Source organism: Coptis chinensis, chromosome 4, assembly GCF_015680905.1.
Source record: "Coptis chinensis isolate HL-2020 chromosome 4, ASM1568090v1, whole genome shotgun sequence".
In the NCBI taxonomy this organism is placed as follows: Eukaryota; Viridiplantae; Streptophyta; class Magnoliopsida; order Ranunculales; family Ranunculaceae; genus Coptis; species Coptis chinensis.
In genome coordinates this window covers 35,500,496-35,517,386 of record NC_141459.1, presented here as the reverse complement: position 1 = coordinate 35,517,386, position 16,891 = coordinate 35,500,496, and the positions used below count along the sequence as shown (strand labels likewise).

The following is a 16,891-nucleotide window of genomic DNA, read 5'->3' as shown; positions in this document are numbered from 1 at the left end:
GCATCTCTGATATGCGAAGGGCTCATCCCATTCTGCGGGCTCGATCAGGCCATGAAGCCTACTGGAACAACTCATCTTGTTCCAGGCTCCCTCCAACTCTAGTGTCAACGAAGGGCTCATCCCGTCCACTGCCTCTCCCTCTGATGGGCGTGGAAGCCTAATGGGGGTCACTCTCCTTGCCCCATGTGTCTCTCGTATCTCTTGTCTGCTATCCGCATTTTTATTTAGACATCATACATAGCAAACAAATTTCTTTTCATAAAAGTGTCGTGGTCTTATATATTTACAAACATCTCTAGTCCTTTGCTCTGGACTTTCATTACATTGCTTTGTAACTTCATTACATTCAATTGCAAAACTTTTTCAACATTCTTACATTCCAAGGCTTTTCTATCAATTTGCCCTTCATTGTTGGTAGCTTATAAGTACCAACCCCTCATACTTCCACCACGGTGTATGGCCCTTCCCAATTTGGACCCAACTTCCCATCTTTTTCCCTCTTTGTACTTAGAGTCACTCGGCGGAGCACCAAGTCTCCTATCTTGAATTGCCGCGGCTTGACCCACTTGTTGTATGGCCTCTGTAATTGCCTGTGATACTCTTCTAATTGAATGTGGTCTGAGTCTCTTTTCTTTTTTGCCAAATTCAAATCCCCTACCAAGATACGCCAGTTCGATCCCTCCTCCACGGCCTTGGTTTGCATGGTAGCTGCCACAATCTCCGAAGGAATCACAGCCTCGACACCGTAGGCTAAGGCAAATGGGGTCTCTTTGGTGGTTGTCCGAGGTGTAGTTCGATAAGCCCAAAGAACATGGTTCAATTCGTCTGCCCACGCGCCCTTCTTATCTTCCAACTTCCTCTTAAGGTTGTTCATTATTGTTTTGTTAGAAGATTCGGACTGTCCATTGTCCTCGGGGTTGTAGGGGGCAGAGAACCCCTATTTCACCTTGTATGCCTCCAGAAACTTAGTCACCTTTGCTCCTGTGAATTGTGTCCCATTGTCCACAATGATGGCATATGGCAGCCCAAACCGACATATGATGTTCTCCCATAGAAACTTAATCACCTGCGTCTCCTTCACCTATTGCAAGGGTACAACTTCTATCCACTTGGTGAAGTAGTCCATAGCTGCCAGCATATATCTCCTTTTGCCGCTAGCCATGGGTAGTGGTCCTACGATATCTATCGCTCACATAGCAAAAGGCCACGGACTTGAGATATTATGCAGAGGTTCGTGGGGGTGAATATCCGCTGTGAAAATCTCTGGCACTTGTTACACTTCTTAGTGAATTCCACCGCATCTCTTTTCATGTGGGGCCAGAAGTAGCCCTGTGTCAATAGTCGGTGTGCTGTAGTCCTCCCGACGGAATGGCTCTCACAGTCCCCTTCATGCAATTCTGCCAGCACCTCTAAGGCTAACCGCGGCCCTAGACATTTTAACAATGGCCCATTGAAGTTCTTTCGATACAGTTCACCTTCCAGCATAACATATCTCTGAGAAACCTGTTCCAACCTTATTCTTTCTTTCTTGTCTGTCACCTCCTTTCCCTCCAAGAAATACTTAATAGGATCCATCCACCCCCCTTCTTCTTCTGTAATCTGACACACCTCTATCACCACCTCTGTGCTTGGCTTCTCCAATCTTCCTACCCGTATTATTTCCTCTGAACTAGGTATGGCTGTAGCCACGTATGCCAGGGCGTCCGCATGCCTATTCTCACCGCGACCAAAGTGTACAAATCTGAGCTTCGCAAACTTGTTAGACCTTTTATGCACCACCTTTAAATACTTAGCCATTAGCAGACATCGAGCAGCGAACCCTCTATTTGCCTAACACACCACTAGATTAGAGTCAGAATACACGGTCAATTCCTTCACCCCTAAGTCCTCGGCCATTCTCAATCCCGCTATCACTGCCTCATACTCTGCTTCATTACTTGATGCTGCGAACCCCTAGTTTCATGGTTTGTTCTATTCTATTATTATCAGGTGTACCCAACACAACCTCTATGCCGCTGCATGCGTCAGTGGCAGATCCATCTGCGAATATTCTCCACCCATTCCTCTTATCCCAAGGGCGTAGGTCGGGCTCTACATCCCTCTCCAGTTCCATGACCATCTCTTCTCCCCAAGTGGGATCTTCTGTGGGGAACTTTACTAGAAACTTTGCTACCGCCTGTGCCTTCTCTGTGGTTCTTATCTGATATCATATCTCGTACGAACTAAGTATCACTGCCCATTTCAACATTCTGCCTGACTTCTCTGTCCTTAATGCTTGTTTGAGAGGCAGGTTCGTCACCACCACCACCGAGTGTGACTCGATGTAGGGTTTCAACTTTAGGGTTGAGAAGATTAAAGCAAGGGCATACTTCTCAATTCTACTATACCGCGTCTCTGCATCCAACAATATTTTGCTTTGAAAATACACCGGCTTCTCCATTCTGTCGACTAGCCGGACATGAACTGAACTAACTGCATACTCGGTGGCCCCCAAATACAAGTATAACTTCTCCCCCTACTCTGGTTGTGATAGTAAGGGAGCTTTGCTCAAATACCTCTTCAACTCTTGAAACACCTCCTCACATTCTGATGTCCACAAGAAATTTGGGGTGCTTAGTAAACGATACAGCGGTGTACATTTGTCAGATGACTTGGAAATGAACCTATTCAAAACCACAACCCTACTAGTAAGCTGCTGCACTTCCTTGACATTCTGCGGTGACGACATCTCCACCAAGGCTCTTATCTGTTCGGGATTAGCCTCTATTCCCCGATGAGTAACAATGTATCCCAAGAACTTTCCTGTGGTCACTCCGAATGTGCATTTCTCTGGATTCAACTTCAAATTGTACTTTTGCAGTATCCCGAATGTCTCTCTTAAGCCCTCTAAATGCTCCTCCTCAGACATACTTTTTTTCCACCATGTCATCTATATATATTTCAATCCCCTTCCGAATCTTGCTTTCGGACATTTTCTTTCCCAACCGCTAGAAAGTGGCTCCGGCATTCTTCAATCCAAATGGCATCCTTGTATAGCAATACATGTCGTCTTCTACGACAAATGTTGTCTTCTCCTGATCCGGTCTGTACATCGTGACCTGGTTATATCCCATAGATGCATCCATGAACAAAAATATTTTGAATCATGCTGTCCTATCCACCAATTCATCCACCCACGGCATGGGATAGCTATCCTTCGGACACTCTACATTCACATCTGTAAAATCGACGCACATACGAACCTTGCCATTCTTTTTTGGTACCGCGACCACATTGGACAGCTAATCTGTGAATTCCACTTCTCGTATTATTCCAGCTCCTTTTAACCGCGCAACCTCTTCGCGAATGCCCTCCGCATACTTCGGTCTAATGCTCCACATCCTTTGCCTCACTGGCTTGGCATCTTCCTTCATGTGTAACAGATGACACACGAACTCTGGGTCTAATCCTGGTACATCCTCAATTACTCACGCAAACACATCTTTGTTTTTTGATAAGAATTGTATTAACTTACTATTCCACTCCTCCGGCAAACTGGACCCTACCGACGTGAACCTCTCTTCCTCCCCCTCCCCAATATTCACTACTTCAATCTCATCGAGCATCTTCAGACCCACTGTTGACTCCTCCTCCCCCTCCATAGAGGCATACTGTAATTACTATGCTTGCCTCTTCCTAGGGTTTGAATTATCCCTTCTGGTTCGCAGATCAACTATTTCACTATACCTCGATGACTGTTCTTGGCCGTCACCTGATCTACGTGAACTTCATACATGCCCGTCGGGGTGGGAAATCGTATCACTTGGTAGTACGTCAATGGGACAGCCTTCATCTTGTGAATCTACCGCCTCCCTAAAATCGCATTGTACTGAGAAGAAGAATCTACCACCATAAACCATGCGAAGACTGTCACTGGTCCCATGGTTACAGGCAATAAGAGTTCTCCCATAGGCTCCGTCATACTCTCATTGAACCCATATAAATTGGTTCGCGGATGCCTCAATTGCCTAGGATCAATCCCCATTTCTTCCAAAGCTCCTTTGAACAACAAATCCACTGCACTGCCACAATCGATCAACACCCTCTTCACCATATAATTGCCCATCGCTACTGTGATGACCAACACGTCTTCATGGGGAGAATCCACTACCCGTAGATCTGCACTGCTAAAGACAATCCTGTCTCTGTCCTCCGCTGACCCTACCCTTGGTCACGGCCTGTCTGTCCCGTCATTGATCTGCTGGATGCTCGCAGTTCTCCTCACCCTATCTCTATGAGCATTATGACTAAAAATCACATTAATAGTTCCTAGTATTCGGTCCTAGCGCAGCAAGCGCTCCTCATTCTGTGCACCCTCACAAACTCACTCATCCTCCCTTTTTCCACCAATCTCTGAACCAACCACTTTAGTGCGTAACAATCGTCAGTCTCATGATTTTGTATCTGATAATATGCGCAGAAAGGTTTATCAAGTAGTTCTATTGGTGTGTTCCGCGGCCCTTCATATCCCTGCAGGTTCTTAATCAACGTCAATATTTCACTCAGGGGTGTATTCAGCGGTGTCACTTCTATCTCGCGGTATGGCTTCCTTTCTCTGTTCACCCTTCGAATCCCTTCCGGCTTCTTTCTTCCCTTAGGGGGTATCCACGATACCCACCGCTTTCCTTTTCGGACGCCTCCGCCTTTTGGTGTTCCCTGTCTTTCTCCAACGATAACACTGCTTTTCCTAATCTCTTAGACTCCTTATGTATAGTGTCCTCATACCTGATATATTTTTCCACCCGCGGATATAGCTCATACAAGGTTGCAATCTCGTTCTTCGCCATAGACTGGTGTACTCCTTGTTCCTGGCCGCAACCCTTTTTCAGATGCGATCATTGTGGTTCTCTCATCCAGATTTTCAACCTTCAATGTCTCAGCCTTGAATCGACACAGATACTCCCTCACTGACTCCGCGGATCTTTGTCGAACATTGAATAATGTTGCGATATCCACCACTCACTTTTTCTGGTGTATGAAGTGATCTATAAACACCTGTTCCAACTCTTGGAAATTATTTATGCTTCCCGCTGGCAACCGGTAATACCAATCCGACGCCCCTCCTTTCAGACTAGCCGGGAACATCATACACCGTAGTCCATCATACCGAGCCTTTTGTCATAGAGGCATCTGTTGTCGGAAATGATGGATGTGGTCAGCCGAGTCTCCTTTGCCATCGTATCTTTCGAACCTAGGTTGGTTGAAATGCTTCGGCATCTCTGACGCCCAGATGTTGTCCACAAATGGATTGCGCGATTCAGTCTGGCTACCACTTGGCTAGCCACTCCCCCACGACCCTTTGCTTGCTGCCGATTCGCCTCTCTATCATTATCTATCATCTCCTGAACTTGTTCCATGGTCAAGCCAACCACCGGGTTTTCGACAAGGTTCGGCCCACCCTCTTCATCGTCAGACTCCTCACTTGCTTCTTCCCCTTCTTCTTCCTCCGCTCTTTCTTTTTCGCTCCTCAGTTCATCGTTCCCCTCTCTCAGTCTCACGATCTCCTCTCACATAAGCCGGGTCTCTTATGTTTCATGCTCCTCTTCTTGATCTCCCTCCTCATCAATCACCGCCTCCAGTGTTGGCTCTTGCGCCACTGCCCTCCTTGGTTTGCCTACTCCTCTCTTAACTTTCGGTGCCATTTCTGCCTTATACAATCTCTCCGATTCCCACAGACGGCGCCAAATGTATGAACCTAAAAACTACAAGTAAGAACTGAAGAGTTAAAAACTCAACCTAGACCTAGTCTCTCTCTTTCTCTCTTTTTCTTTCTCTCCTCCTTCTCTTTTCTCACTGTGCAGCCTCCCCCTTTTTTCTCTCCATCCCGCTTCCACCCTGCATCTGGATCGTCTATCTGTCTCCTCATCTCGCGGTTCTCCTTCTCGCCGTACAAATGCCACGTCCGCGGTCACGATCCACTGCTTCCCGAATCCCCCTATTATGTTACATGTCGTTCTTTGTCCCATTGACCTAGTCTATTTCTCTTTATTAGGCCACTACACAAACCAAAGTAGGTTTCCTAAACATCCATCCCAAGGAGCAACTAATCCGAGCCCGGGTTCTACAAAAATTATTTGTCGATATAGTTGTATTTATTTGTTTTTTTTTTGTGACTAGTGTGATTTAAATAATGAATTTGAGGGGGGTTCAGAATATGCCGTAGAGGGAAAATCCAAGTTCCGTGGTATGTGTTAAATTCTTGAGCTCAAAGAGTCCTCGTTGGTGAATAGGGAAGATCAAACACCGATGTAAGGTGTACGAGTTATTTTGAATAAGTAGGATGACTTTTATCCAACTATCAATTTGTTGACCTCCTTGAGTTGTAACAGAGGTCCCAGTTCCTCTATCAAATGACTATCCTTGTTATCTTCTTAAAATTTCATCATTAGGTTATAGTAAACAAAATGGCAAAATAGTTCTGGTACATAGCACATCTCCACCAGAAAGAATGAAGGAAAGTTTCAAGTTGGGTGCGGGCACCACTTCAGATGAATGAAATCACCTGTTCTCCAATCCCTCTACACGACAAGGATTTGTTAGTACTCTGTTCCGAGTAACAATAATTCTCTACCGTCATTGTTGGTACAAGCTATTATACAAGGCTCATACTAGCACCAAGAAGAATAGTGTCAACTATTGACACATGACATTAGCCCATTACAAGGCAAGATGGTCAATAATAGAAACAGAGCTGTATTCCAAAGTGTTACGATCAATAACAAAGTAGTAAAGAAGAATATACATGAAGGCTTATAGCGACTAATCCTGTGTTGACGTATCAGCAACCTAAATGAATAAAACATAGATAGCTGTTTGTTCTTCTGCTATTTACATTATTGTCCCTAAATCATCTCGTAGATGGACACAAAGGACGACCCCTTCCATTAGCTCATACAAGGCAAAAGGTGTTGCCAATTGGCGTGCATTCCTCTGCTGATGCTCATAATGATGAACACAGCCCTCTGGTGCAACAAAATGGTTATTAAATGAATTTGCAAGATTTATTGTTGAAACAAGAGAAGATGAGATGTGACTCACCATCATCTGACAGTCAGCTAGTTTTTCAAGTGCATCAATAATAGCTCTTTCTTGCTCATACACCAAAATCAAAAGTTCAGATGGTATGTAACGATTATGATTGAGAAAATGATAACAAAATTACTTTGCAATTTTGCCTTCTCTACTTGTACCGGGTCGGGGTATTCTCCACTGTAGATCAGCTTCTCAACCAAAGAACAATTTCAGATTTATTAAAGGAACAAAAAAATAGAGAAAAAAACAAAAAAAGAAGAATATCATTTATAAATGACAGATGAAGTGAATCCTACAGATGGGCAACTTGGGGAAGCCTAGCTGGCAGGAGATACTTTATCAGTGAACACAAGCAAACTCTGGTATTTACCACCTGGTGCACATACTGCACCACTTAACATTATAGTCGAAGTAGTTGATATTGATTCCCAGGAAACTGAGCATCCAAATCAAAGGCGTCATGTTTAAAACAAAAGGATGCCATTCATAGGTCAGATAACACGAGAAACTTGAGGCAACTTCTAATTACTACTATGATGGTAGGACAACAGGGAAAGGCACCCCTGTGGCGTGCACAGGGAAATAAATACTTTATGTCAGGGCCTTACAGAAGCTCGACAATCTGGCAGATAGACGAAACAAATTTTACTAGAAAAGATAATTACTTGCACAATTTACAGGACCGAGTGAAAACAAAACAACTCTTGACACATATGGGCTCAAATCTATAAAACACCTGATTATAAACTACAATATAAAGTAGTTTTCTCCAAGATAAATCCTAGGAAACTTGTGCAGTTTCTATATCCTAGTGCAAGGTTATGATTTTCAGAAAATGAATCATTTACAATTAATACTACCAAATAAGTGAAATTTATCCGAGTAATATAAGCTACTTACATTTGATACAAACAATACTATATGCATTTATAATGCTAAATGAAATATAACTCAGATCCTCCAAAAACACAGAGAAAGGCTAAAATGGGCGACCCTGAGAAAGAACAAACAGAGCTAAATGCCTATAAGTCTATACACAATGGAATAATCTCCTCTCAAATATGAGAACATAAAAGGTGTCTGAGAGCAACAAATGAATGTGGAAACCCCAATTTTGCCAATTTTTTCAGACAGGATTCTCCAAACTAAATATTGCTCTTCAGAAAACACAACTTACAACTTTAGCCAAATTGTGCAGTGTGTATTCCACCATCCAATTTTCTCTCCAAGGATATCGTCCACAATAAATATAGAAGTCTCAAAGCTATGTTGCCTGGACACGGCATGGACACCGCTTTGATACTTGATACAAACGGAGTATCAGGTAATGATGCAGCTTCCATATTGAAATAACCATGCAACAGAGCCTCAAAGACTTACCCTACAAGTAGAATTTAATCTTCTCAATGGTTATTTGAAATCCAAAAAAAAAAAAGACGAAAGGCAAACTATTAAAAAGGAAATCGCTTATACGAAAACCATTCATGAATTTAAGGAAAAAAAAATCTTGTTAAGTTTATTGAGAAAAATGTATGTTTGCTTTTTAGGAGATAGATAATTCACTAAAGAGAGTTAATATATAAAAAGGATTATATGAAAATAAACAAGGCTCTTATAGCTTACAAAAATATATATAAAAGATTAAAAAAAAACAAAGACTTACATGGTTGCATAATCCCAAATAAATATAATAAATAAAAAAGAGATCAACTTGAAAACATGGTTCCAGTTTTGAAGTTTGAAAATCTAAGAGTTTATTAATGGAAACATACACTCATAAAACAGCCCTTGACAAGACCTTTCAAGTTATAATAGTTATAATTATGAGTTTATAAAGTTGACATTAGATGTCATTGTTAAATTGACAATTTCTCCATAAGCTCGAACTTATATAAAGGGTCAATTATATTAATATGAGAGGAGGCCCGGGAAAGAAATAAGCGGGACACACCTAGAAATTGGGGTGAAATAATCTCAACATTCTCCCTCAGCACGACACGCTGGAAATAAATTGATGTATACTCGAAGGCAGAAGCAATCTTCGATGATAAACACCAATGAAAGTTTATGGAAATACCCAAAAACTAGGGTTTGAATAGAAAAATGGATTCTCTTAATTCAATAGTAATAATCAAGTCTGAAAATCTTAAGGTTTACATTTGCTTATAAAGAGAACTAGTTGCTAAAAAGAACAAATCCTAATCATAATAGAACCTGGGAAACTAAAATAGAAGCTAGTCTAATTCTAATTAACTAAGGACTCAAAATAGAAATAGAATAAAAGATAAACTCTAGCTGTAGCATTATGCATGTGTTGTGCACATGATAATCTATGCGGCCCTCAAGATCAATCCCCGACTTGAGAAGAGCTCGTCCTCAAGATTAAGTCCTTGTACTTCTGGTAGAAAGTAGGATCCATGAGTTGAAATGCAGCATCAAAAATCCATGAATTTTTTGAAAATGGGCGGTCACACCACTTCACCAAATAATGATCATAAGTACCCTAGCGAGTCGTAGTAGTAGAGACATCAATGACAGTTTCAATCCGATCTGTAGTAGTAGCAGGAACTACACTATGATCTACAGGTAGGGGAATAGGTGGAATACTATCGCCAACAAAAGAAGTGAGATCCGCTACATTATGAGTGTGAGATATACGCATCTCGGGAGGGAGGTCCAATTCATAAGCATTTTCTCCATGACGGGTGACAATGGGAAATGGGCCAAATCGTCGCATCATTAACTTGTGAGATGAAGGCCAACATTCTTTTCTCAAATAAACCATCACCAAATCACTAACCTCGAAAGTCACCAAGCGCTTGTGTTTGTCTGCATTAGTCTTGTACATGGCATAAGATTTCTCCAAACACTTCTTGACATCCTCATGAATAAGTTGAATCTGGGAAGCAAAGTCCTCTGCAGAAGCACAAACAGGAATAGTCGATGGAATAAGAGCAAGATCAAGAACCGTAAGAGGAGTCATTCCAGTTACAATTATGAATGGAGAAAGGCCTGTAGAACGGTTGACAGAGTTATTATAAGCAAACCCTGCTTGTGCTAGAATAAACTCCCAAGATTTGGGATTATCATCAATCAAACACTCAATAGTTCTCCCAAACTACGATTTACAACCTCAGTCTGTGGGTGTAAAGTTGTAGAAAATTGAAGTTTACTCTTAAAAAGCTTCCATAATGTTTTCCAAAAATAGCTAGTAAACTTGATATCTCTTTCAGAAGTGATAGTGCGAGGTAAACCATGCAAACGAACTATCTCACGGAAGTATAAATAAGTAACCTGTGCAGCATCTGTAGTACGTGTGCAGGGAATAAAATGAGCCATTTTGGAGAAATGATCCACAACCACAAAAATAGAATCCTTTCCATGTGTAGAACACGGTAAACCTAACACATTATCCATGGAGACATCAACCCAAGGTTTGTCGGGAATCGGAAGTGGAGTATACAAACCAGCATTAGTGTGCTTACCTTTTGCTGTCTGGCACACATAACATTGCTCAATAAACCAGTTAATATCTCTTCGCATAGTAGGCCAAAAGTACTTCTCCCTAATAGAGGCAATGGTCTTTATGATCCCAAAGGGACCACTCAACCCCCCAGCATGCATTTCAATCATAATCTGATCACGGAGGGAAGAAACGGGAATACAAAGCTGTGAACCCCGAAATATGAAACCATCATGGAGAAAGAATTCACCAGATACACCATGATGTACTAAACAGTCGGCATGAATAGAACCAAAATAGGAATCCTGAGCATATAAGTCGCATAACTCATCAAAACCAAATGAAGAGTAACCAAAAGATGCGAACGACGACTCAAAGCATCAGCAACTCGATTATCCTTTCCAGCCTGAAACTGTAAGTGGAAAGTATATGTCTGCAAGAAAGAGTTCCACTTGATATGTCAAGTACTGACATCCTTTTGAGTATTAAGATAATGAAGAGCTTCATGGTCTGACTTTATCAGGAATTCACGATGAATAAGATAATGATGCCAATGTTGTACAACTTGTACAACTGCATAGTACTCCAAGTCATATGTAGAATAATTCAATTTAGCACTAGTAAGTTTCTCACTATAGAAAGCAACCAACTTGCCATTTTGGCTCAAAACAACACCAATGCCGTGTTTACAAGCATCACATGTCACCTCAAAGAGTTGAGTGAAATCTGGCAAAGCTAAAACAGGAGCAGAAGTCATCTTATTCTTAATAAACTCAAATGCCTCATTAGCTTCAGGAGTCCATTTGAAAGCTTTCGCACTTGTCAAAGCAGTTAAAGGAGCCATAATACTGCTGAAATTATGAATGAACCGTCTATAGAAAGAAGCTCATCCATGAAAACTACGAACCTGAGTCACTGTAGAAGGAATAGGTCACTCAATAATAGCCTGGACTTTGAAGTCATCAACATGAATACCATCAGCAGAAACCACAAAAACCCAATAATATCACAGAGTCAACCATGGAAGAACATTTCTTAAGTTGTAAATAAAGCTTCTCAGTATGCAAAACACCCAAAAGAATCTCAATATGCTTGATATGTTCTGACTCAGAAGAACTGTAAATCAAAATATCATCAAAGTAGACAACCCATAATTTATTCAAATAAGGCTTCAAAGTAGTCATAAGGCGCATGAATGTAGAAGAAGCATTAGAAAGACCGAAGGGCATGACCAACCACTCATATAAACCATCCTTTGTTTTAAAGGCAGTTTTCCATTAATCTCCAAGGAGGATACGAATGTGATGAAGTCCAAATTGCAAATCAAGCTTGGAAAACACCTTAGCACCATGCAATGAATCAAGCATATCCTCAAGGCGTGGAATGGGGAAGTGATATTTCACAGTGATTTTGTTAATAGCCCTGCTATCAACACACATCTTCCAACTCCCATCTTTCTTAGGAGTAAGTCAAGCTAGCATAACACAAGGGGACATACTCTCTTTGACAAATCCCTTAGCTAATAACTCAGTAACTTGCCTCTGTAACTCGGCATGTTTAGAAGGAGCCAGGCGATAATGTGGTAAATTAGGGAGGGGAGCTCTAGGGATAAGATCAATAGCATGTTAGATATCTCGTAAAGGGGGCAATCCTCCATTAGCAGGCTCAGTACAAACATCAGAATATGACTCTAGCATTGGTTGTAACACAGGTGGTATAGTAGTAGGGTTTGCAAGAAATGACTCAGTAAGAGCAAGAAACATACTACAATTATGTCCATATGCTAGAAAACCTGGTTTCACTGGTGGGCGTGGATGAGAAGGTGGGCGGAATGGAGTCAGTGGTGCCAAAACAATTTTCTTGCCACCAGAAGTGAAGTTATAAGTGTTCTCATGCCCATTATGAGTAACAAGGAGATAATACTGCCAGGGACGACCAAGTAACAAGTGGCATGCGTCCATGGGTGCAACAGAACACCAAACATCATCCTTGTATTTAGGATCGATGGAGAAAGAAACTAGATAGCGACAAGTAACCTTGACTGTGGCACCATCCTGTAACCAAGAAATGGTGCAAGGTTCAGGATGTGGCTCATCCTTGAGTTTGAGCTTGTCTACCATATCTTTAGAAACAATATTATCACTGGAACCGCTGTCAATGATAACATTACACAACATGCCATTTGAAGTGCAGCGTGTACGGAAGATATTATGGCAAAGCCATGCCGTAGGATCATGCTTAACAATTGGAGTAACTAAAGAATGACGAACAATCAATTGGGGACAACTAGAATCTGCATAAGTAAAAAAACCATCAATCTCAGTAACTTCTTCCGAATGGGTGAGATTTTCTTCATCCTGTCTTAAACCCACACCTTTGCGCTTACGACATTCACTACGAACATGTCCAATTTCCTTACACTCATAGCATGTGATTAGACCCACTCTGGTAGGAGGAGGTTTGGATAGCGAAGTAACATGGGTAGAAGTGGCACTAGCAGTAGTTGAAGGGGATGAGCGAAGCAAATCTTCAACTTTGAGAGCATATTTAATGGCACCGGACATATCATAAACATCTTTAAAAGCTAATGCCTCTCGAAGTGGTTTGTGCAAACCATTCAAATAATGCCCAACTTTTTGATCGACAGATTCAGACAAATCAATCCGTGTGCACAACAAAAGGAACTCCTCAGTATACGCAGTCACACTTTGAAGCCGTTGTTTCAAGTTTTGGAGGCGCATGAATAAATCCCTTTTATAGTCATGAGGAATACTCAGCGCATCTTATCCCATGTAGTAATCTGGCGGTAGTGTGAGTGTGCACGGGTTTGTTGTAATTCATCCCACCAAACGAGTGCATAACCCTTGACTTTGGTGGCCACCAATTTAACGCATTTAGGATCTTTCATATTCTTGTAATAAAAAAAATTCTCAATTTTGTTCAACCAATCCACAAAAGCATCAGGCTTCAATTGACCATCAAATTCTGGCACATCTAATCGTATATCACCCATCTGAGTTTTTTCTAAAATTCGCAATAAACGGTTAATATCAAAAGTACCTATGGTATCTTGCAAATTTTGTGGAAGCTCGTGCCTTTGGTTACGACCATTGTGCTTATCGTGCCGTGGTGGAGAAGGGTGACACGCTGGAAATAAATTGATGTATACTCGAAGGCAGAAGCAATCTTCGATGATAAACACCAATGAAAGTTTATGGAAATACCCAAAAACTAGGGTTTGAATAGAAACACGAATTCTCTTAATTCAATAGAAATAATCAAGTCTGAAAATCTTAAGGTTTACATCTGCTTATAAAGAGAACTAGTTGCTAAAAAGAACAAATCCTAATCATAATAGAACCTGGGAAACTAAAATAGAAGCTAGTCTAATTCTAATTAACTAAGGACTCAAAATAGAAATAGAATAAAAGATAAACTCTAGCTGTAGCATTATGCATGTGCTGTGCACATGATAATCTATTGCGTCCTCGTATCATAAACACAGGTGGACACTTTTAGTTTTTGTGCCACTTTTACCTGGCAAGACTTGAACCCGAGACCTCTTATAAACCAGAGGCTCCAATACCATATTAAAGATGGGCATCCAACTGAAAACCAATTGGTGATAAGTGGAGCGGCCCAAGATTTATATATTGATTGGCTAGGCTTTAGACTCCCAATGTGGGATTAATCTCAACAGTGATGTCATGGACTCCTAGTATGATCTTACAATATTGTCTTTTTCCCCCTTCATAGACCAATAATGGAATACCCCTCAGAACTTAATTATTTCTCTCCTGCAGCAATTCCTTGTTCTTAACTTTTTAGATAATAAATCATGTGTGTTTCTCACTGCTACATTGACAAGAAATGGATGTTCAACTTTATATAATGATATGTGATCTGCTACTCCTAGCTAACTTCCATAGCAGAGAGGTTGGCATTATTTTGTAGTTTACATCCATCCAAAGAGTGTTGGTTAAGGTTCCATGACACGCTTACGTTTTCAAAATAAACCACTATTTCACATCAAACTCAACACTAAAATAAGCCTAACTTTATAAGCTTGATAACACTGTCTCACCTCATGAATAAGCTTCATTGTTGCACGAATCTCAATTGAGACTGATGTTTTTTTGGCATTGTCAACATCCAAAACTTGATGACCCTTCTTTGATTAGAGTATCATGCCTTTGCCCACAGCTAACGCTTGCCCGTTATGACATACTAGATTCTTAGGCTGTGCAACGCTTTCTTTGCTTGAAAATATAGCTACCTCACCATCATATTGACTACTAAACTGTGTCTGGATGCAGAGGTAAAAGATATGCTATATACCACAAAAGTTTAACAGTCATCTTAGACTTTATGCAGTGCACCCTGAGCTACTATGGATATTACCAGTCAAGATTCCTAAGTTACAAATCACAAACTGATTATTGCTAACTGTAGTGGCCCATTATATAACCCAGGATTAGGTCAAAGACAAAGGGGGGAGGCAGTGTAACAAGGTAGGCTGGGGAGTATGGGATTGTGTCTGCAAAACCTTATAGAATGGATGTGGCACGGGTACGACTGTAAGATGGGCCGAGGGATGGAAGGAAGAGGGACGGTCTAGATGGGGACGTTTCAATGAAAGAGCAAAGACAAAGTCAGCGGGACAAGGAAGAGAAGCAGTTTAATACGCTACCCCAGGGAGCAGGAGAATCGAGCTGCGGAACCCTAAGGGCAAACGTGGCCGAGGTACGGCTAACAGGAGAACCGTCAGATGAGGGGACAGATGGATGGTCTAGAAAGAGAGGGGAGGGGTAGAAAAAGAATAGAAGGAAGACATGAAAAGGAGGCCACGGAGAGGGGAGAAAAAAGAGAGGAAAAAGAAAAGAGAGAAAAATAAGGAGGAGAAAGAGAGAATAGAAAGGACTTCGTTGTTCTATTTGAGAGTTCTTTGTGCTTTAATCAATTGGGGGTTTTTGGTTATTACACTAACCAAATAAATGATCCAATAAAATGCAGCATTAAGATGCAAAGATAGTAAAAAGGGCAGATAATATATTTTGTAAATTCCAATCACCAGACAGTATTGTGAGACCTACTCATGTTCATGCAGTGGCCGTAAAAGGGGGAGGGGGAGCTTGTAGCATCCCCAACTACTTTATCAAGGACATGGACAAGAAAATTTTCCCCAAATCAATAAATCTCTACTCTACAGATTTAAAAAATGACCGAGGCCTATGTTTCTATATCTTCATGCCATGTGTGGACCTAAGCTTTAAAGTTTAAACCCTGTACCTAGAGGTTATGTTGAAGGGTTCTTAGTCTACATTGGTTGAAAGCTTAAACAGATCCAATGCATTAAAAACAACATGACATTCCCTAAAAGTATAATCATGAGTTGACATCAACTAATATATCTAGCAGTCCAGCACTCTAGATTATTGGTTATCATGTCCTTCAATAAAAAGTAGTAAAATAACATCAAACTTCTTCATTTCATTTTACTCTAATGGACTCTACTAATATATCTACTTTTAAGAATGCAGAAGCTAGTTCTAAATTTTGAGAACCGCAAACCACATAAAAACCAATGTCTTTTCTTAATCCGCAAATTTTAATACAAAATATAGCCATGAAGATTAATTACATCAAGTCTTGGACAACACCAAAGAGCCCCCATCACCCCTGATACACCCATAACCAACAATAAGAAAAAGAAAAAAACAACAAACCAAAAACAAGCACGCTTAAAACCTATGGTAATTATAATAGTTAAGAATAATCCTTTGAAGACGGAAGAGGGGTGGGTGTGTGGTGGGGTGGTGTGGTGTGTGTGTGTGTGGGGGGGGAGGATGTCCTAATATAGCCATTTAGTGCAATTGAGTTATCACCAAGAAAGTGATTGTACCCTATATTTAACCAAGATCAATACATTAAATACAGCTAGTGCTTACGTCTTCACATACTGCTTTTGAAGAAGGAAGAGCTGCAGGTAAAGGTTGAGCTATAGGTGAGAAGATTTGATAGGATGATGACAGAGGAACATGCGCAGTTTTCAATCTCTTAGAGGAAACACAGCTCATTAAAACAACTGAAGGAGAAACATATATGTTATTGGAATGCAATTCTTTCTCCCCGACCATGCCTTGCCGCCACTGCCTGCATCAAATGAGAAAATTGGCCTATAATGAGCGATTCACATGCAAAAGTTACCAGATAAAACCAAACTAACCTTAAGAAATAGAAATAAAATAAAAGCACAACAAAATAACAATACGACACCTTACCATAATGACAGAGTTGTCTGACTGCACTTTTGCACGGAGTTCTCTATGTTCAACATCTGAAATCCTAAGCTCCTTC

At 41.0% G+C, this 16,891-nt stretch overlaps 2 protein-coding genes across 2 annotated transcripts; both read right to left on the bottom strand.

Annotated features, from left to right (window-relative positions):
* Positions 1 to 436: 436 nt before the first annotated feature.
* On the bottom strand, positions 437 to 874 carry LOC147503338 (uncharacterized). The gene has a single exon (XM_086604795.1). It carries the CDS (start codon positions 872 to 874, stop codon positions 437 to 439), a length of 438 nt encoding a protein of 145 aa, XP_086460921.1.
* A 308-nt stretch (positions 875 to 1,182) lies between these two features.
* On the bottom strand, positions 1,183 to 1,797 carry LOC147503337 (uncharacterized). Its single transcript, XM_086604794.1, has one exon. It carries the CDS (start codon positions 1,795 to 1,797, stop codon positions 1,183 to 1,185), a length of 615 nt encoding a protein of 204 aa, XP_086460920.1.
* Between the last annotated feature and the right edge of the window lie 15,094 nt (positions 1,798 to 16,891).